Source organism: Centruroides vittatus, unplaced genomic scaffold, assembly GCF_030686945.1.
Source record: "Centruroides vittatus isolate TY-2023 unplaced genomic scaffold, ASM3068694v2 contig_1824, whole genome shotgun sequence".
Classification (NCBI taxonomy): Eukaryota; Metazoa; Arthropoda; class Arachnida; order Scorpiones; family Buthidae; genus Centruroides; species Centruroides vittatus.
In genome coordinates this window covers 869,079-892,106 of record NW_027121123.1, presented here as the reverse complement: position 1 = coordinate 892,106, position 23,028 = coordinate 869,079, and the positions used below count along the sequence as shown (strand labels likewise).

The following is a 23,028-nucleotide window of genomic DNA, read 5'->3' as shown; positions in this document are numbered from 1 at the left end:
TATAGGTTAACTATTAATAAACTGGGATACAGTTATCCGGTTCTACATAAAAAACTCACTCCATTACAAATTGGAACAACAAAATGATGTAAATGTAAACCGTAACATTTTACGCGCCAAAAGTCATGTGGCTTGCACTTTGGCACTTAAAACGTTATGGCTTGCACATAAATTCATCTTCAAAATATAGCCACTTAGAGTGTCACTATCGCCACAATATTTTTTTGTAGGAAAAAACATTGCATTTAAAAATTCGTTTCTTCAATAAAATGTATTTTGAAAAAAAAAAATGGCATTTACAACCTTATGGCATTGCACGCTTCATATAGATTGATAAAATTTGGGCTTGCTTTACTATATGATTGTATAAATTTTCTTCTTTTATACACAAAATATGAGCAAATTGATGAAATGATTGTTGAGAAAATAATTATTAATTTGTAATGCTTGTTTTAAATATACTTAATATATTGGTCTGTAAAATCAATAATCAATGAAAATTATAAAAAGCATGCTTCCAGAATAGATATTCAGATTAAATTATTACGGAATAGTGCTTTTAAAACAGACTACAGTATATTTATTAAATATGAAATAAGCCTAAAATTATGATATAAAAGCAATAAATTCAATGTATAAAAAATTGGACATAAATACAAAAATAAAAATAAAAAATAAAAAATTGGACAAAAATAAAGGCCTAACATAAGTATAAAAAATTAAAACAATTATTTATAGATAAAAATTTTATGCTAGAAGAGAGGCCCACCAGTGACCAAGCGGTCTTTGTACCCTGAACACTGGGAGTTCAGTCGTGGTTCACACCTCGCTCAGACAGGCTGGCCACAGTTTTCCAGGTTTTCTCCATGTCTGTAATGCCTAAATAAGGGCCAGTTTCCCTTAAAAGACTTCCCAAAGGCATCCCCCCAGGCAGATCACCCAAGTATTGCATTGCCATAAATTAACAAACAAACAAACAGCTAGAAGAGATTCAAATGAGTAAAGTTGGAATTATGAAACATGTAAAGGTCTGCTTTTAGCGTAGTAGGTCTAAAAGCCACACGACCGGGGTAATTGGTCCCACCTGGCGTTGGGCCTATAAACGGCCAGGAAGAACAAAGAGGTAACGTCTCCGTTGATGGGTACGCGTCAATGTGTCTGCCACGTGTTGCTCGGTTTGAGAAATGTAAACAAGGCACGGACGCGACTGTAAGCTGCGTCGTCGGGAGGAGGACGGACGTCTTTGGAAGCTCCCAGGGGAAAAGAAGGACCTGATTGGTCGCAAGTTGCCGCCGTGGAACCCTTTAAATTGTAAGAGTGGCGAGGGGAATGGGGAGAAGGGCGAGAGACCGGATATGTGGTAGTCTCTGACACATAGGAAGCCCGTGAGGTGTAGAGAGAGTGTTCTCCTCTTAGGAATTCCTCTGGGTAGGGTTAGTGTAGAGACCGGACGGCCACACGGTTGAGCCAACTCCGCAAACCGACCGGAGTTTCCCCGGAGTCTAATAGTCCCCAACAGACAAGCTGACGTGAGACACCACACCTTTGTTGCATAGTGTATGTAATGTTGTCGAACTTGTACATCCTGTAAATATTTGTTTTGTAAATAAGCTGTAAATATTCACTGGACTGAGTGTGGAGGTGTAGCTTTCCTCGAACCATCATACGGACATTCTCAAGTCGTAAGAACCAACTCGAGACGGATCATCGTAAAGATCGTAACGGATTACGTAAGGATCTTAACTAAACATATGAGACTGTTTTATCAATTCCAAAAAGACACATAAAATTTTATTTATAATTATGAATTTATACAGCTTAAACAATAAATAAAATTTAAATAATGTAATTTTAACTTTCTTACAACAATTCACAGATTAATTATAACAGCAATGCTATTAAATACATACACAATACAATCAGTTATATCAAGTTTGGCAAATTATGCAATTATTCTTCAATAATATTGTAAAGATAAGCTAATATTTGGATGAATTTACTAATAAATCTAACATAAAAAAAGTATTAGTATTCAAGTATAAACAACCATTAACCTGATTTTTAGATTAATGCTAAATTATTGCCAATTACATTGAGCTATAATAATGCTAATATTTATTAATCAAATGTCAAGTAATTACCTACCTCTAGGCCAAATTACTTGACATTTAATTAATAAATAGTAGCATTATTATAGCCTAATGTAATATAACCACCCTCTTGTAACAGGCCTATGCCTATTATAAATAAAGCTCATTTATTATTATTATTATTATTATTATTATTATATCTAATGCCCCCAACTGTACCCAAATCCCCCTAACACATTTTTCCTTGTGTGAAAAACACCCTGAAATATTCTTTAGAAAAACTTTTCTATGAATCTCACACTGTGTCATTACCATACATTGTTCTCCATATCTGGAAACAATTAAATGCAATGTTTCTTCTTACCTATTTTAATGGATGAAAGGGACTACTGTTCAGTCAGAACCCTGACTCCAGTGTCCCCTGCTTCTTAGCACCCCTACTCCATAGGGACAGTAGTGCCCACTTTGGGAACCACTGAGCTAGTGGTTGAAAAAGAAAATGTTGTTAAACTGTAATTTTTAGAGAAATTGTTGTAGGAAAAAATAAGAAGTTAGGATGTCAAGGTAGAAGTTTGTTGTTAAACAAGGAATTGTAAGTAGCTATGTATTATGTTATGAAATAACTGAATGTTTTAAATAATGTAAACATTTTTAGGAAGTTATAAAAATTATAATGTATGAAAAAGGACAGATATGCATAGTTTAGTTACAACTTAAGACTGACTGAAGAGAACTGAATAAAGTTGAAATGCATATCAGTATAAGTAAAGAATATTGTTGATGGTGTATATATATATATATATATATATATACTTAAATAAAATTACGAGAGTATGATGAATTTGTAAAAATAGTCTAGTAACCCTGAAGTAAAATCTAGTAAAAAATGTTCTGAATTTATACCTGAAACCCTTGTTTAGATTACAGCCTATATATGAAAGCATCTTATCCATGAAGTCAAATATCTTTACAACTTTTTGCTTTTGCAGCTTATACGTGAGAGCAGCCTATAGATAAGGTTTTAATCTTTGCTTCTAATGTTAAAGTTAAAACACTTCAAAACATTAGGCATGGCAAAATTTGTTCAAGTTGTACAAAATTTATTGATATTATAGAAGAAAAACATTGTCTTGTATGATATCTGAATATTAGAATAAGGTAAACAAACTTCATTGAATATTCATCTTATCACTTTATTCAAGTTAATTTAAATCAAATTGAAAAAAAAGAAGTTATCTTTTCTAATCATTTACAAGTTTATCACTTTTAACTACTATGATAAGTTAAGCAAATGAAAAATTCATTAGCAGTAAAATTAAATCAAATTGCTTTTAATGCTAAATTACAAATAGATAGATTCATTAAACCAATTCTGTAATATAAAAGATATTCATCTTACACACACACAAAAATCAAAAAATGTTTTGTATTTGTATTACAAATTGTTTAATGTAAAAATGCCCACCAACACACATTTATTTGTACTTTATCATTTCTCCTGCTGTCAACTTGGAATCACTAATTGAAGAGCTCCATAATGTAGTATAATTTTGTAAGATTTGAAACACTCCAATTTGAATCTTCTCTGTTCTAATTAGTTGTACTTGCTTGAAGACTTTTTAAATGTTTTGCTGCTTTTAGAAGGTTTTGTTGTTGTATATCTCAAAAAGAAAAAGAATTGCATCACGATGATGTTCTATTTCAGGGTTTGAAACAAAGTGCTACAGATGAATATTTTATGTAACACACTTTAGCTTTAAGGACTGTACCAACTCCCCTTGGCATGGAATCCACTAATTTTACAATTATATTGTTATCAATTCTAGACCATCTTCATTAACCACTTTTTCAAGTTGTACAAGATTTGAAGAATGTTGTTTTTCAATTTTTGTTTAATATTGACCACAAATGTTCAATTGGGTTTAAGTCTGAAGATACAAAGGCCAATCTAGTGTTTTGATCTATCTTTGGAACCAGGACATAATAATCTTAGTTGAGTGCTTCAGATCTATTTTGTTGAAAAATATGCCAGGATATCACAAGAGAATTATTTGTTCATGATCCCATTGATAAATTCAAGATATCTTACACCTCTCAAAGTCATACAAACCACAAATCATTTTGCTATTCCCTCTATGTTTAACAGTTTTGTCAATGTGTTTTCCTCCAAAGCTTTACTTGTATGTTTCCAAACTCTGACAATTCCATCTTATTCAAAAAGATTCACTTTGGTACCATCTGACCACAAAACTTGTTTCCAGTCACAGAGCCAAGTTTTGGTATTGTTTTGCCAATGCTAGACATTTCTTCATATGCACCTTTGAAAGCAGCAACTTTTTTCTAGTTTGACAACTTGTTAGACCACAAATCTTTGCAATCAATTTCTGATTATTTGATAACATGCATATACCTGTTAATTGATTCATAAAATATTGTTTAGTTTTGGAGCTGATAAAAGTGATTTTTCTGGCTTCTTTTTCTATTCTCATAAACTGAAGTTTTCTTGGCTATCCACAAAAATTTGTTCCAGTTTCAAGGTTTTGAACTTTTTCATAATACTTTTAACAGTGTCCACATGAACATTAATTATCCAGTGGATTTTTTATAACCTAATCCAGTTTTGTTAAGTTGAATAATTTTTTTGAAGCTTGTGATAGCCTCTTTTTTACCCATCTGTATAAATCAATTTTTGATTAATTCAAAATGTTAAAGCCAATCTGATATTGGCTTTATTAACTCTACTTCTATTTACTTTAGCAGGATTTTCTAAAAATGTTAGTAAATTTCTTTTCTTAAGCAGTATTTACACAATTTTTCATAGAATACTAGCTGACCCGGCCACACGTTGTGGCTCAAAATGTATCTATTATAAATGTGTAACACTTCCCCCGTGAGGGGAATTTCAAAAAATCCCTTCTTAGTGTACAGTACATTCTCTTGATGTACCCTATTAAAACACAATCAAAAACCGCATGTAAAATAGTATAAATAGAAGCAGAGTTCTTCACAGTAAGCCTTAATCCTGTCCCTCTCCCCACTGGGGAATATTGAAAAATCCCTTTTTAGTGTATATTCTGTTGACGTAACCTATTAAAACGCAATTAAAAACGCAAAAAAACGCATCTAAAATAGTATAATAAAAGCCAAGTTCTTCACGGTAAGCCATAATCCTGTCCATTTCCCCCCACTGGGGGGAATTTCGACATGTATATTATATAAAAACACGTGCGTATTCGAATGCAACGTTGTGTCAAAATTTCAAAGGAATTGGTAGGAACAAACAAACGTTATATTTTATTTATATAGATAGATAGAAAATGATCTGCTTTAGTCCATTCTCACAGAAAAGCAAACTTAGGTCGTCGGAAGTTAGCGCCATCTGTAAGACATAAAAGCCTTAATCCATACATAAATATATTTTTGAAAGGGGGAAATGGTGGTCTTCACATGTGCCAGAAACCTTTGCAGGAGTGTATTAAACAACTTCCTGAAGTTTCATGGCAATCGGATAAATGGTGTGGTAGTGCATGAAGGACAAACACACACACACTCATTTTTATATATATATATATAGATGATTCTTTCATTGACATAGGAATCTTCAATTGAAAATTAAGAAATTAATCCTTTCTAAATTTATAGAAGTTAGAAAAGTTATTTTAATATATAGCTACTACATATAATTTTCTACTTTATATTTTTGCTTTCATTATGTAAATTAGTTGATTTTCATAAAAGTTACTCAGCATTGCTAGAATTAAAAATTAATGTTTTTAAAATATTATATGTAATGTACTTAAAGCTATAAATTTTTCAAAATAAAATTAAAGTGACAAACATTGCTTTTAAGATCTTCATTGGCAAAATGTATTTTAAAAAAATGCTTGAATTAGATATTTCATTATATTGAAATTTTAGATTCTGGATCACTGGCATTATGTGATTTAAGAGATAATTAAAAGATTCTTATATACTTAAAAACAGAATGTTTAAGAACTTTTCATTGTCTATATAGAATTCTTTTCAATTATTTTAATAATTTACAAGTACACTCATTATAGCAAAGCCTGACACATAGATACTCAACCAAACGATATAATTAATGATTAAATACTAAGTAATTTGGTACTTAATATTTAATTACTGTCAAATTACTTAGTATTTAATCATTAATTATAGCAGATTGTTTAGGTGATCATTTGATTGAGTTAATCATTTAATTTAAACAAAAATAAAATAGCATAGTCTTAACAACTTTTGCTGAGATAGCTAAGTAGGATTACAAAAAGATGGATATTACTAGTGGAGAAAAGCAGAGGTTAGTCTTCCACTATTGGAAAGCAGGTTTCTATAGATACTTGAATATTACCAACAAAAAAAAATTTAACACTATTTAGTTGTTTAAAAAATCCAGCAATGAGTTGCATAACTTTACCAGCTATTATGAGATCTTATTTAGAAAATAACTTTTATATTTTTTAATTACAATATAACTTAATTAAATTGTGTGTGGCACCATCTGTTATGAGATTTTGTTATAAAAAACTTATATTTTTAATTACTATAAAATGATAAAAAGCTTCATTAAAAAGCTTCATTTAGAGGATAGGGGTGAGTTTTATAAAAAAAAAAGCTATAAATGTTAATAATGAGTAAAATCATCATTAAGTCTGACCCTACTGGAGATACAACCCCCTTGACCTTTAACCACCAAAATTCAATAGCACCAATGCCCCTCATATACAAGCCACAATGCCAAATTTCGTTACTTAATCTTTACCCCATCCTGAGATATTAAATGAAATAAGATGCCAACATACAAACACATCCATGAAAATTTTTGCCTTTTTTGGATTCAGAAGGTCTCAATGTGGAGATTTTCAAAAAACTCGGAGAGTCAAATTTGACAATTCCAATACTTTTCCTTGTTATGTATACATAACAACTAGGAAATTAAAATGATAAAGAGAAGAGAAAGCAAGAAAAAAGCAGGTTTATGAAATCCCTATTAAAAATATAAATAAAAATTTTAAAAAATCTAATGGCATCTAAAGCACAGAAGTGGAAGAAAAAGAAACTCATTCTTTGATATTTCAACTACTCCCAGTTTATGTTCTCCATTTTTTTTATAATGTAATTTTTTTTAAATACATATATGTAGAAAAAATACTACATTACTACCATAATTACTTTTGTTTATCATAACTCTAGTATCAAAATTTTGGGGCAATTTAAAAAGAAAAATTCCATATGTACTGTACAATGTAAATCATTACAATGATAGTTATATAATCCAAATGAACAGATTTGGGAGAAATTAAATAAATGTCCAAACAGCATAATTGGTAATCTGCATAGTAAGCAAAAACTCCAGATTTAAATTCCATTCTGTGTCAATATTCTCTTTCAGAATATTAAAGTTAATTCAAAAGTGATTAAAGAGTTTAGCCTAATTATATCCACTTTTTAGGAAGAAATCCACTTTTTAGATATTAGATTTTTAAAAACAAATCTATGCCTGAGAAATTCTTCAAATTTACCCACCTTTCATATAGCAGTAATTATTACATTGAAATTAAATGAGAACACTAGCCTCAAAATTAGTTTCATTCAACAAAGGAATTATTCCATTACCACAATAAACTGAGAATATGTTGAAAAATTATAGTATTGATACTAGATGAATTAAACATTTGAAGCTCAGCAAGCAGTGTTTAAGATGATCTATCATTTTTGGTTTTGAACAAATGGAGATTAAAACTTACTGATATTACTTCATACCAACAAGATGACTATGTATAACCTCAGAAATCACTAATTGCATCTTTATAAATGATAAAACTTGAAACCAAAAGTTTTGTCTCCCAGAGAAGCATTACAAGCAACAAAAGACAAGAAATACTAAAAAAAAACTCTTTGAAAAATAAAATACACCATCACATCTAACAAGTTTTTAAACACCCATTATAAAAATGAATTTAAATTCTCCATTTACTTTTCTATTCTAAAATTTACAGTAGAACCTCGATTATCCAGACTAATTGGGATAAAGATAGATTTTGGACAATCTGGATAATCAAGGTTCTACTGTATTAATAAGATAAGATACTGACAGAATAATTATGTAAAACTAATTTCAAAAAGACCAACTATTTTCTAAATACTGCACATAATTATTAAATTACAGTTAAAATGACAGTTCCTATAGATAAATTATTCAAAAAAATAAAACTTCTAAAATCTAGTCTGTCTGCAGAAAGAATCAACTTTAGAGCAATATCATGCATGATGACACTTCAGTTAAACCAACAGCATAGTCTCTAATGATATCAGTACTTTTTGCTTAATATATCAGGCAATATGTAAATTTTATTTTGCTTTCTCTCACTATATAACAGAATAATTTTTTAATTAATTGTGTTAATATTTTACAATATGTATTTAACAACTATAGCAAACTTTCCCATATTCCAATACCAGAACGTGAAGCTTCCATAACACTGTTCATAATGGTGGTGACATGTTTAACAAATGAAAAAGAAACTTGCCACAAATATGCAATCAATGGCTAATGTTCACTGGTTAAACCAAAGCTGATTCTTCTTATAGACAGACTATAGTACTCTTTTCTTTTTGCCCTAGAGCAGGGAAAACTCAGGTCATGCCCAAAGTGGCACATCAGGGAAAATAATCTGGCATAAACTTTTGGTTTATCACTTGTATTTTTTCAATCATTCTTTCACAGTTTATCACCTGATAATTCTTTTTTCAATCAGTTCATTTACACTTATTTTAATTAAAGCAAATTTGTTTCATTTCATTAAATAGTTATTCAAAATCTAAAATGCTTTGGCATAAAAAATATTTTTAAAGATAATTGTGCTCACTATATGGCACATGAACTCTAAAGATTTGCCATAACCCTAGGGAAATTAAAAGAACCTTATTTCCTTGTTCATCATGAATATTGTGAGACATCTCTGATATATATTGATCATAACATTTCTGAAAATTTTTGAGCTTTCAAACCCAGATTCAAATACAGAATTTCTAGAATTCCACAATGATATTTTTAACCATCACAGCCATCAACTATAGCTAAAATATGGTGAAATAAAGATTAGATTCTAATCATTCTAAAAGATGAAGTATAATAATTAGAAGATTAGATATAGAACATCATTGACTAATGAATGTAAAATAGTATTTCCATATTTCCTAGAAATGCCCATTGAAAACTAATCAAAATAATCATGTATACATTAAATATAATTCAATTCAAAAATTGAATACTAGTTAATGTATACATGATTATTTTGATTAGTTTTCAATGGGCATTTCTAGGAAATATGGAAATACTGTTTTGTAGTAGTTGAATATAGTTTTTTAAATTATAAAGCAACAGAGAATTTGGAATGAATATTGCCAATATGAAAGACCCATTGGATTTATGTATAAATTATATTTTTTAAATTTTTACAGTTTATTTGTGCAAGCTACTAGATGCAGAGATTTGTATTATTCATTAATATTTTTAAATAGTATAAATAACAGAAATATAATATACTGAAAATTTATTTTTAGTTAAAAATTTTATTTCAAAACTTTTTTTAATAAACAAATATAACTTTTGATAATATTTACAAGTGTTTAATGCTTAATGGCAAAGATAATCAATTTAAACATTTAATAATTCTGACAGAAATTATTAAATTCAATTACCACATAAATGTAAATTTAATTTATTACAGAATGAAAAACATCATTCATATAATGTTATATGACTTTTAGTGCCTAGATCTCCTAAGTTAAATGACTTTTTGTGCTTAGATGACCTAATCTTAATCATAATTAACAGAATTATAAATTGTTCATCCACTTTACTAAACTTTTTTTCAAATATCGATATTGCTATTGTTGTTTTAAGAAAAAAAATTTCATTCAAAAATAAAAAAATTTAAAACTATTATTTTTTATACTTCAATAAATATTACATTGAATATTTAATTTTAGGCAAATCAGTACAGTATGAGGTATATACAAGAGGAAAAATGTTGACTGTATACACTTTTTTTTCTTCTTTAATTGGTACATAAGGAAGATAAAACAGGTAAAATTATTCAGCAGTTAAGATAACTTTTAGAATATTAATTATTTTCAAATTTAGACAATTTTTATTATTATTAAAAAAAAAAAAAACAACTGTCTAATTCAAAAATCTAAATTTACATTTCCGTACAAATAATCAATAAGCTCAAATTCTGTAGCAAAGTTACCCAAAGACGACTTGTCCACCAGTGGCCAAGCATCGAACACCGAGAGTTGGGTTGTGAGTTTGAGCCCATCCAGGACGGGCCAGCCACATGGAGTTTTCTCCACATCTGTAATGCCCGAATAGGGGCCAGTTACCCTTAAAAAGACACCCTAGGCAGATCACCCAAGTGTTGCGTTGCCATAACTTAACAAACTAAAGATGACTTTCGAAAATCTACAAAATAAAATGTTCATTTTCTGCAGATTTTACACGAATAATCCAAATGCACTCTCACCCAACTAATTTGAACGGATTAGAATTTATCCGTCTGCACATAAATACTGGAAACATTTATAAAACCACACTTAAATACATAACAGATATATGATCACACTACAAAACAAAATTCAAATAATTGAATCATATTTCAGATATTATATCAATAATAAATCATATTTTTTATCTGCTTTTTAAATTTTATGAAAACTGAATTTAGATGGTAATTAATTCTTAATGTGCTGTAATCATGTGTAAATATGTAGAAACCATTAGTAAGTTTTCTATGAACTGTTGTGTTGTAATAAAAGTAAATGGTCCATGAAAGTAATTTGTATATTGTAAATGAATCAAAATACCCGTAAACGTCAGTATTATAACAAGAGTAAGATTAATTAGGCTTATTTACATTGTTTTTTCGGTAAATGTACAACTTACACAGTAAAATACGGAAATACACTTACTTACTTACTAGGCCTAACTACAAACCTTAAGTAAAATACGATCAAAATTTATATATTAATTAACAATAAATAATTTCTGACACTACAGTGCGTTCTTACTTGTTTTACCGTATCCGTATCATTGACTTCTACTGTATGTTTGTCTTTCGCCGTTTTAATAACGAGCTTCATTTTCTTCTTCTGCTCACTGTCCGCCATGACGAAGCGTTCGCGTTCGTGTTAGATTACATCATAACATTTCTACCGGGCGAACTCTAGCGATTGTTTTAGTTACTATGCAAAAATTGTTAATTTTGATATATTTTTATGATTTAATCCGTAAATTTTAATGATAATAATAATATTATTATTTATAATGTATTAGTAACGAAATAATTACAAATAAATTTAGGTTTATTTGAATTCTATTGTTGAATATTTAATTGAGCTTCCTATACAAGGCTGATGCGGACGAACATCAATGAAAGATTAAACCAATCAAATGTTCTAAATATTAAGGTTAAAGGAAACGATTGATGAGATTAGTTGATGGCGTTTAATGTTCCCTTAATGTGCATTCACCTTTACAGCACTTTTACTTCAAAATGTCGGAAGAATCGCAACGTAGTACGTTCAAGTGAAGAGTTGGGCATCGATTATCTAGAATTTAAATTACCGATAATATTGGAATTAATAGTTTAAAAGTTTTTATAATTAAAAATTTCTAAATTAATATTAATACATACTAAATTAATCTTTCGCTCCTCTAACTCGAGCGCTTTTAGTAGGCCGGATGGCCGAGCGGTCAAGGTGGCAGCCTACCGCTCTGGGGGACCCGGGATCGAATCCGAACGGGTCGAATAATCCCCAGGAATTTTTCGGGGGGTGGTCCGTTCGGATATGTCGGGCCCCGTCCCTCACCATCCGGTCGCCCCGTTGTGGGCCTGGCCGAACCCATAATGGGCCTACTAAAAGAGGCCCTCTTAGTGCCCACAGGGCGGAAAGAGTTAAAAAAAAAAAAAAAAAAAAAAAAAACTCGAGCGCTAACACCTGTTTGAATGTGCATGTAGGGCATGCTTGCTTGTATGAGAGTGAGAGAGAAAGAGGGGGGTCTGTACGTTTAATAAAAAGAAAACGGTTGATGACCATACGAGAAGACATTCCTTACAGTTATTGACCGTGGAGAGGCGATTCTTACATTTACTTGGCGTCGATTGCTTTCTTGCATTTTATTCGTTTTCGCGCCCGTTTTCCAATGCTCGCAATGCTTTTTTTGCCCGGTAAATTTTATTAGGCGGGTTCAGTCACGTCAGGGAGCATGGGCATTGTAACTTTGACTCTACTGTATCCTCAAAACAAAGTCATAAACCCCAATTTTCTATTGCATTTTTAGTTTCCTCGTCGCAATGAATGGAAAACAATAAAGTTTAATCGGAATCCATCGTTCAAATTTTGAGAACGAACGCAATTCTGAAAGTCACACCGAGGCTTTCGCCAACACTCTTCCTTAAAAAAAAATTTAAATTTAGAATTATTAACACAAAATAAGACTAAAAAGTTATTATATTATTGGCTATTTGAAAAATGTGTCCCTCGGAAGTTTAATAAATTTTTAAGGGATTACTTTCCTTTTTTCCTCTCATTTTTGGCTCTTTTTTTCTCTGTGACCATTAAGTGGGTCTTTTTATCCAGTTCATCGTGAGTGTGAGAAATAGTGTCCGATATATTTGGGACAAACCAACCCCATAAAATTCCTCAGATTTGTCGCCCAATTCATATTTGTTTCCCCGATCTCTCAGAGCGGTAAGCTGAAACTTTAACTGTTCGGCCATCCGGCCATCAATATATCGATTATTTCGAACTATCGTCGGTTGCGATCGATAATAAATCGATAAGAATGATATTTTAGCTACAAAATTTGATAGTAAGTACAAAAATTATTTATAAGTCAGTAATTTAGAGTAATATTAAATGTTGAAGTTTATGTGTGTAGAGACCATTCAGCATTATCATCCATTGTGCTATAGTTTAGACCGGAGATGGGGAACCTGCGGCCTTTTGGGCCAACAAGTGTGGTCTTCTGCGGCCTGTGATGTAAATGTTGATATATATTTTTTAAGACCTTTATTTTTTTTCTATAGTTATTATACATAAATTTACAATACACACACGCATATATAGACTGTTTTTCTTTTATTACATAACTTTCAAATTACTTAGCGGCCTAAGCCTAGGAATAAAATGACAAAAAAAAATTTCAATGCGGCCTCTATAAGGGACGATGATTTGTAATGTGGCCTTCTTGAACAAAAAGGTTCCCCACTCCTGGTTTAGACTAGTGATGGCAAATCTGTGACTCGCACGATTTCAAGTTGATTTTATCGAATGTTTAGAAACTACAGTATTAGGTTTCAATAAATTATAAAAAATATATTTGGTAGATCTTAAAACTTTGTATGTGTGGTGTGAAAGTAGGATCCTAAAACCAGTGGCGTAGCGTAGTGGGGCGGCAGGGGCGGCCCGCCCCGGGCGGCACTTTTAGGGGGTGGCATTTTTTCACAGTAAATAATAATAATATCTTGTAAAAATTTGAACCATTTCGTTTCATATTTTTGTCGCACCTACGATTCGGACCGATTGAAATGAGAACGGAATTTTCCATTATTTATTCTGTGACGAAACTGGGGAATCCCCTTTCTTTAAATGAATGTATAATAATGACATCTTGCTCATTGTAGCGACTGATAACACCGTCTGTACTGACTTGTAGGGATTCCCCGTATTTTATTTAAGGGGCGAAATTTTAAGGGGAGCGAAATTTTCTTCCGCCCCGGGCGGCTGACACCCACGTACGCCACTGCCTAAAACTGTTGTGAAAAATTTTGAAGGGCACAAATTATCATCAAATAAAGAACAGATTTCCCATTAAAGGAAATCTTTGTTTCCTTTATAATCACATTACAGTATTATTATTTTTCATTTATAAAGAAATTATTGTTATTTTTCCGATATAGATTAACAAACTGAACAAAGTAAAATTTGTAAGCATTTTTTGTTATTTTTTAAATAACCAAATTAAATATTTTACCCACAATTAGGAGATATTAAATTGCAAATTCAGTTTTGATGCATCTTAAAAAAAAAAAACAAAAAACAAAAATTGTCATTGCTAGAACTATTGTGCCGAAGTTGACTGAAAGTTACGGACAAGAACCAATATATTCCGTATTCTATTCAAAAGACCCATAAAAACAATTGCAGTTTCTTCAACCAAATACAGCAGCTATTTCATCCTCAGATTTCATTCTTCAGCTCGGAGACAACTTCACATTAAAGCCTATAACAATAGATTAATGCCGAAAGTATGGCTATTTTACATAATTTCTTAAAGTTTAAATTTTAACCAAGATTTTTTCATACACTTCTTAGAATTGGTATGGATGAAAAATGAGGAACGACGTCCCCACCTGTATATGATAAATTCTGGAGCCTGGATCAGATTCAAAACCCATATCATCACAATTTAAGTTAAATAAGAATACATTGCTGTGTAAACGATTGGTTTTGCTGCTTTGAATAGGTGTTGAAACGTGTAAATTAAAATTAAATAATGGGAAATTAATTTGATGCTAATATCGATGACTTTTGGTACTTCATTTTCGAATTATTCGTGAAAATGTATTTGAATTAAATTATAGACAGTCCCCTCTTTAATATCTGTACCATTGCAAATGAAGAGTATAACTCAGATATTGTATTATAAGTGCGTTTATCATACCTGTACTTATTTTATAAATTAATTTATCAAGGTAAGGTGATTCGGGCTCCTTGGCAAGGCTAATGATTACATATTGTAGAATCTCCAAGCGTAATTATAAAGTTTAATCTCAGATCAAACAAAAAACTAATAATAATTTTTAAATTATAAAAATATTTCAAATTACTAAAAATAATACACATTATTATAATTATTAACTAAAAATCAACAAGATTGTACGTTTTAAAATGGAAAATTAAATAAACATGCCACTGTATTCTCAAACTCATAAAAATGTAACTTCCTCATTTCGAATTATCTGTACAAAATAAAGGAAATGAGAAAATATAACCTAAATTTTAATTATTTTTATAAATTAAAAACATCTATGTTAATTATACATTATTGAAGGAAAGAATAACAGGTTTATTTTGGAAAATTAGTTATAAAGTTTTTTTTTTCATTTAACACAAATTAAAACACGAAAAACATTATCTTGTCTTGAATTTTATTTAACAAACATTAATTTATGGAAAAATATACTTAATTTATGATAAATAATTTATAAATACAAGATTCATTTATCGCGCACACAATTTTAATGTACTTGGTTAACTGAATTTACTGTAATACGTTTTATTTTTATATCGTTGGTAGATTAAATAGGAGAAATACCCATAATTTTTTATTTCTTTTTAAAAAATTCATCGTCAGATATAAAATATTTCAAGTAATTTCACCGTAAAAATTGAAAAAGATAAATCGTTCAGCATTATTTATAAGTATACTCATTTGCATAAATAAGAAAAAATGACTTATTAATTATAAAATTGTTATGTTTTAGAAATAGATTTATGGGAAATTTTTATTTAAATAAATGTACTAAAATAATTATTTTATTATGAATGTTTTAATATGGAAATTTATAGAAATGCACTCATATTTAATTAAAAAATTTTCATACTTTAAATACAAATTTAAAGCTCTGATATGGCTTAAAATATTTTTTGAAAATAAAACTTACTTTTCTTTTATTAATTTCTAATGAAATGAACAAAAATAAATAGTTTAAAATAACCTTTTCTGTCCTAGTTTTACATGAAAGTCATGATATGTTACAATACATAAAAATGAATTGAGTAGTTTAAAATTACAGCATTGAAAACATTTTTAAGTATATTAATTTAATATATTTTCTATACTGTAATAGATAATAAATTGTAATGTTTTAAAAAAAATTGTATTTACTTATTTTAATCATTTATTTATTTTATTTTTTAAATTTTAAATTAAAATTAGTCAATCTGAAACTTGATTTGTAGTGACCCTGATCTGTATTTTCTTGGCCTTGTATACATACTTATTGCAACATCTTGCAAATTCCTATGAAAGTGACCGTTGCTTTCATTGTTTAATTTTAAAAATTGAATTATTTAATATTAGACTTAAATTAAATATTTCTTCCAAGTTTTAAATTTTAATCGATGATAATAGAAATTTATTAAGGAAGATGAACAACATTAAACATAGATTAAATAATTAATAATATTAATATAGAAGAAAATATTATTTGAAAGTTAAATTTTGTATCAAAACTCTTTAGGGTGATCCAAAAGTCAGTTAAGCATTGTAATGTTTATACTGTTGTTTTATTCAAATACTTTATTACTTAAAACTTAAAGAATCTCATTCTAAATAATAATTTTCATAATGTTCTATATATAAATTAAAATGCTTTGACACACACAATTTGCTTAAGATAAGTTAATCATGACACAGGTAACTAACAGTTAAAATAATAATTAAATATATAGAACATGAAAGTCAAATATATTTTTAGAATTGCTTATTGTTATATTTATATTTATTATGATATAATTTTTAAAGAGGTAATTAAACTTCATATTTTAATTTATGGAAATATTTTCAACTTTTATAAATCTAATTTTAAAAAAGAAAGTTTTTATAAGTGTATATATGTTAATATAGCCCCATAAAAAACATTTGAAAATCTTGAATTATTTTTAATATATCATTGCTTTACTTTTTAATTTTTTGAAAAAGTATGGTTATACAATTATTAATTTAGTCTATAATAAGAAAAAGTCATGTATTTATAGATAAAAATTCAAGAAAATGAAAAATATTTTTTTTTTATAATTTATTTTTACCTTATTTACAATGACAAGGAAACGAAGCAGAATTATAGAAGTGAGTATGTGAAAGCATAATGAGATTTGTTTAATCATAAATATAGAACCCAACTCTCTCAGAAAACTATAAAAATATATAAATAAAATCATAAAACAAATAAAAGTAGATTTTTCACCATTTATCAACATGAGAGTAAATTTTTGGACTACTCTGTGTCCAGATCCATGCTGAAAGTGCCTTTCTAGTACTGTTCTGTATCTGAAAAGGCGGCTTAAAAATTAAGTAGAAAATATAATTTACTTTGAATGATTTTTTTTATTAATCTAATTAAATTCCAAAACTGATAATTAACTCTTATTTAAAAATGATATATTATATTTTGATGAAACTATAATTTTAAATGTATTATGCTCACATAAATGAAGTGATTCTTAAATGTTTATGTGCTTATGTATTTTTGCTCATTTCTATAATCACAATTTTCTTAATAATTTAAATTCTTTGTATTTACAGAATAAACCTACAGTCCTTGCCACTGTTTAAGCTAAGGATTGTAAAAGAGTTGTAAACTTTTCAAGAAATAGTTCCCACTTTTCACATTTTATTTAAGTTATTCAATTTAAAATATATGCTCTCCACCTCAAATTAGTAGTGGATTGCTCTGTACATCATACTTTTCCGTTAGCAATAAAGTCGTACCGGTCATCTATTAACTACTTTCAGAAGAAAATTTTCGAATTGAAATAACATGACTTCCGATTTGCATCGAAAATTACGTTATTTCGATATAGTTCATATATAAGTTAATATATATAGTCAATGTTGGACCAGTGGGTTCATATATAAGATAGGACGATGACAAAATAATAAAGATAATTTTCTATTTAAATAATTAATCGGGGCCTCCTACCCCAAAGGTTTTCATATCTGGTTTCGTTTTTCACATATCTAACTCCGTTCTCGAGATTAAAGAATGACAAACGGACGGACAGGACGAACAGTGGGAATTTATAGGTCTACAATCTTTTCAAATTTCAGCCGAATTACTGGTAATTAGTCCGGATTCGTGCATTACCAATGGGCTATCCACTTGGAGTTTTCGAGTTTTCTTCGCGTGTTTAACACCGTAGAAAATTCTCCCAGTAGGAACTCCAAGGCATGTCGTTATCCCTTACGTTGGCTTATCCCATCAATCTAACCCAATTTTTTTTTTTTTTTTTTTTTTTTTTTTTTTAAATAAAGCATTATTGAATTAAATATTAGTTCGATGAAGATGTTCTCATAATCATGGATTAATGTTTGGTTATGATAAGTCCTAAAATTCTCCCGAAGAAATGGTGATTGCTGAGGTGTCGGGAATTATTATAAATTGTCTCGCTTATAAAAAGTAGTTCACCAAACATGGTAGGCATTATAAGTCACTATAATTCCGTGGACAAATTTTACTCTACAATTTATATTTAACGTCTTTCTTATGTTTTTTAAAGATAAAGTTTTAAAAAAATTTTACAATTTAATGTTTAATTTTAAAAAATTGTTAGGCTCGCACCCCTTCTGTAGCCCGGGCTATAGAAGGTGTGCGAGGAACACGACAATCCGGCTCGAATCTCAGATATTTGGTTTGGTTTATTTATTTACGGTAACAGTCCCTTACTCCATTGTGGACTTAATTTTAATCACATTTTTCACCAGAATTTTTTAAGTATATAAAAATTGGACGGCCGGATGGCCTAGTGACTAAAATGGAAGCAAGCCACTCTGGGGATTTGGGATCGAATCTGAACAGATTGAAAACTCCAGGTATTTTTCGGAGGGTGGTCCATTCAGCCGTCCAATAGTAAGGATGACCGAATTCATAATGAGCTAGCTAAAAGAAGCCCTCTTAGTGCTCGCAAAACGGGAATTGTTTTAAAAAAGTATGTTAATATAACAACTATAAGTTTGGAAAACTTTCATTAGAGATGTATTTTTCGAATCTTTGTAATTATAAATCTTTAATAATTTAACTGATATTAAAATGTAGCGATAGCAAAGGCAATTTATCAGTGACGTGTCGTCATTGGAAGCGGTGGAAGCGCCGCATCCACCTTCCAATGACCTTCCCTTGAATTTTCTAAAATATAAATTTTCATATTTTAACGTACTTTGAATTAATTAAAATTAATATTTTATTATAACTGCATTATCTATCTTATTACAAATTTCTATACTACATGTGAAAAAAACGATAAGATTGCTATTGTATATTCGAATGTCAGTGGCGGAATGGAAACGCTTTCGAGACTGCTTTCACTGCGAGAATAACTGAATGGTGTAAAGCAGCCAGAGGGCATTGGCGCATGCGCTTTACAGAGCACCAACCTCAGCCGGTTTAGCTGGTGGAAACTACACACGTGTAACGCTTCCAACGATTCTATCCCTTAGCCACTGGCAGGGAGCTGAATTGTTTAAGATTTAAAAAGTAAAGAGTATTTAATGTTATTTTTATGTACGTTTTATTGCAAAGTTATATTTAATTACAGTATAATTAAAAGAAAATTATAATTATATTGACAGATTTTCAGACATAAAATCTTTAGAATTTTTATCACTTTTAGACGTTTTTCATAATATTAAAATTATTAACAATTTTTCCAAGCGTGTTTTAATCCTTTAAATTAAGTAAATTTTATGGGAATTTTTTTATTTATCTAAATTACGTAGCCAATCGCAATATTTATATTCGTGTCCGGACTATATTGACAAGTAACTCTTAGACATGAAACATATTATAATTAATGTCGATCCGAACAAAGACGTACTAAAAGAATTATATGATTTAATATCATTAATTTTTACGGTACCATCTACCAGTGGGTCTGTTGAGCGCAGTTTTTCGACCACGGAGCGAATTTATACTTTGGTCAGGAACAGTCGGTAGGAGGAAATCGCAGAAATAGAATTAGTTTATAAAAAATTAAAAAACTAAGTTTTTCTATTATTGTTTGTATCATATCAATTTGTATTATGTGTGTATTATTTGTATTTTAGAACTAAAATACATAAATTGTTTATTTTTGTCATTTCCAGTATTTGTTTAAAACTTTTATGGAAATGTCATGTACCGGACAGTTCTGACCCGTCACGAATGACGCGAAAAAACGGTTAATTTAGAGAAAAATTTATTAGTTTAAAAAAACATAGGTAAAAGTCGTTTGTAGTCGGACACCCATTGCTTATATCAAACTGCCAGGCAGAAACCATAAATCGCGGAAGGAAGTCGTCCTATGATCGGTGGAAGATCGAATTCATCTTCGATTTTGACTTTTCTCACTCTCCAGGTAAGAGTCTCGTTACGTTTAGTAACGAGGGACCAACCACTCGGGAAGCGTGATTGAGGGAGAACGACCAATCAAAATGGATGAAAGAAAGAACGGAGATTGATATAATCCCTCCCCGTGCCTTACAGACCTGTCAACGCCACTATCCCGCGGCCACCTTCGATCGACCATCGAAGAACCACATCGACGCTCAGGACGTCCGAACGGCTGATTGTCCTAAAGCAAACTATTTTGTACATAGTGTATGTTTATTTTATGTTAAAATAAACGGTTTTTGTCAGATACTTGTCGTCTTTGTCTCTACAGCCACCACCCACGTACGAATGGACCATAGACCATTACTGACGCGCAATTAACTGATTGCCCCTGGAAATCGGCTTCTTACAGAAACACAGCTTCCCTATCATCAAATGTCACGGCACGTCACTGCAATTTATAGTTTACTAATTATCCAGTTTTTACTGTTTTATCGAGAAACAAAGACATGTTTTTCAATAATTTCGGATTAAACATTGTTGATAGGAATCACCAATGCACTATAACTTTAATATTATCCATTACGGACAAATCGAATCTGCAATGGAACCATTACAATTAAGAGAAAAGAGAGCATTTTTTAAATGTTATCATAAATATATAAATATATTTCTGCTACAGAATATAACATTTTCGTTCCGTGTAGTATTAAAATTCGGTTCCTGAAATATACTAGAGAATTTTTAAAAAGTTTATAAAATATAAGTAAAGTTTAAAATAAAAGTTTATTTTTATTTATTGTTAATCTTACATTTTTTATAATTTATTTATTTAATTGATGTAATTTTAAAATTTGTATATTTAGAATACTTAAATGTAAAATATTTAAACGGAATGTTCTATTTGTGGAACACTTTCTTAAACTTATCTTAAAGCCTAATGATGGCCTACGTCAGTAAGTTGAAAATTTTTGTTAATTCTTTTCTTTCTGTGGAAAAAAGAGGGCCTTTTTTTCCTTAACTGTAAGTAAGGCCAGCCCACAATGGTAATGGCCGAGTATCTGAGCACATGGCACATGGCCCAACGTATCTGAGAAACTGTACATAAAAAGTACCTGAAGAGTTGCTCTCTAGGATTTGATTCCGAATTTTCCAAAGTAGATTCGAATCCAATCGACAACCTTGATTCGGATCGTAATGTACCCGGATCATCATCCACACTTGCCGATATATTGCGAATATGGTAATATCAAATAAAAAAAATAGTAATTAAAATAGTATTTGATACATGGAAACAACTCTATGTTTTATACTAATTTTCATACCATAAACATCAATCAAGAAGGCGATTTTATTTCATAGAAACTTTTTCGGGAATTGCTGTCATCTAGGGTTTCTCATTTTTTGCTTGTCTTTGGCTTGTCCTGGGATTCCGGGATAAAAACGAACTGTTTCTCGAGATCCCATGAAATCCCAGAATATAATTAATTATTTTAAAGTATACAAAATAGCATGAAATCAAATGATATAATTATTTTTCATTTTTTAAAGTAATTTAATACGTTCTGCAACCTCCAAAATCATATTAATAATGCTGTGTAAGATATATATTAAAAATTACCTTTGAATTACGTAGAAATTTTTACAAATAGATAAAATTTATTAAAGTTTGCTGGAAACTGCATACAACAACGAAATGCTTTGAACTGAGTTACAAATTTAAAGAATAAAATGAACCTAGATCAAACTTCTAAGTTAGAAGGTAATTTTCAATATTTAAATAAAACATAATACAAATTATTATTGTAAATTTTTATAATAAGATTTTATAAAGCAAAGATCGTCAATATTCCGATCACTAAATCTGATTCTTATTTTAGTAATGAAAAGTCCTGCTACCGAGAATGACCTTTCTGATTCAATTGATGTGAGTAGAATCGTGTTTAATGCATTTAAGAGAAGATAGATGTTATGTGTTTTTTTCACCTGTAGCCTGGAAGATTTCTAGTTCGTTTTCGAGATTGTAGTACTTCTTTTGCTTTCTAGTATTCTTGATTTGTCTTCTTCGGCTGCGGCTGCTTTAATGGCGGCATCGAGCTTATATCCTGATAATTCGGCAGTTTGTTTGGTTTTAATAATCAGGTTTAAGAAGAAAAACTTCATACTTGTAGACTTCGTACTCGTTTGTACCGTTGCCCAACTTGCGCAGCCTGGCATAATACAGTTATACTACGTTCGCACACAATCCTCGACTAACTTCGATCTCGATTTACCTACAATCTGGATTGTGACTGTCGCTATTCAAACGTCGTGCCGTTCGCACAGGTAATTCGCTTGAGAATAACCCGGCTATTGTAAGCGATGATAAAACTGGCATAACTACTCGGTAAGTCACAAACACCAACACACAAAATGGAAGTTTTGATTAGAAATAAATACTTTATCTTGCCATATATCTAATAATAGACAGATGTCATCGTCTCTCCAAACATCTTTTTTATTTCTTTGCCGATAGCCCGACACGTGTTCTGTAGCCATGTTGTATTTTCTCACGCGCGTGGGATTGTGGGATCTCTCTTATCACTGGATCTAGTTTCAAGAACTCTCTCCAGTCAATCGCGATTGAACGTCGTTTCAGTCGAGATTGAAACGGTCGAGGGTGTTCGCACCAAGGCATAGTCGCTGACCTTGGTCACAATCTAGATTGAAATGCTCGGTGCGAACGGGGTATTATTGAAGCTATTGGGCATGGTTAAAAT

The 23,028-nt window shown here is 30.2% G+C and overlaps 1 protein-coding gene and 1 long non-coding RNA gene across 2 annotated transcripts in view; one reads left to right on the top strand and one right to left on the bottom strand.

Annotated features, from left to right (window-relative positions):
• Ubqn (ubiquilin) overlaps positions 1 to 11,342 on the bottom strand; it is a 68,470-nt gene extending 57,128 nt beyond the window's left edge. Inside the window, exon 1 of the mRNA XM_067264138.1 lies at positions 11,184 to 11,342. Coding sequence (XP_067120239.1) covers positions 11,184 to 11,282 — 99 coding nt within the window. The 5' untranslated portion in view covers positions 11,283 to 11,342. The remainder of the gene's footprint in view (positions 1 to 11,183) is intronic.
• The window catches only part of LOC136969851 (uncharacterized), a 119,133-nt gene extending 96,802 nt beyond the window's left edge, over positions 1 to 22,331 (top strand). The window contains exon 2 of the long non-coding RNA XR_010879880.1: positions 22,202 to 22,331. This is a non-coding gene — a long non-coding RNA (uncharacterized lncRNA). The remainder of the gene's footprint in view (positions 1 to 22,201) is intronic.
• Positions 22,332 to 23,028: the final 697 nt, after the last annotated feature.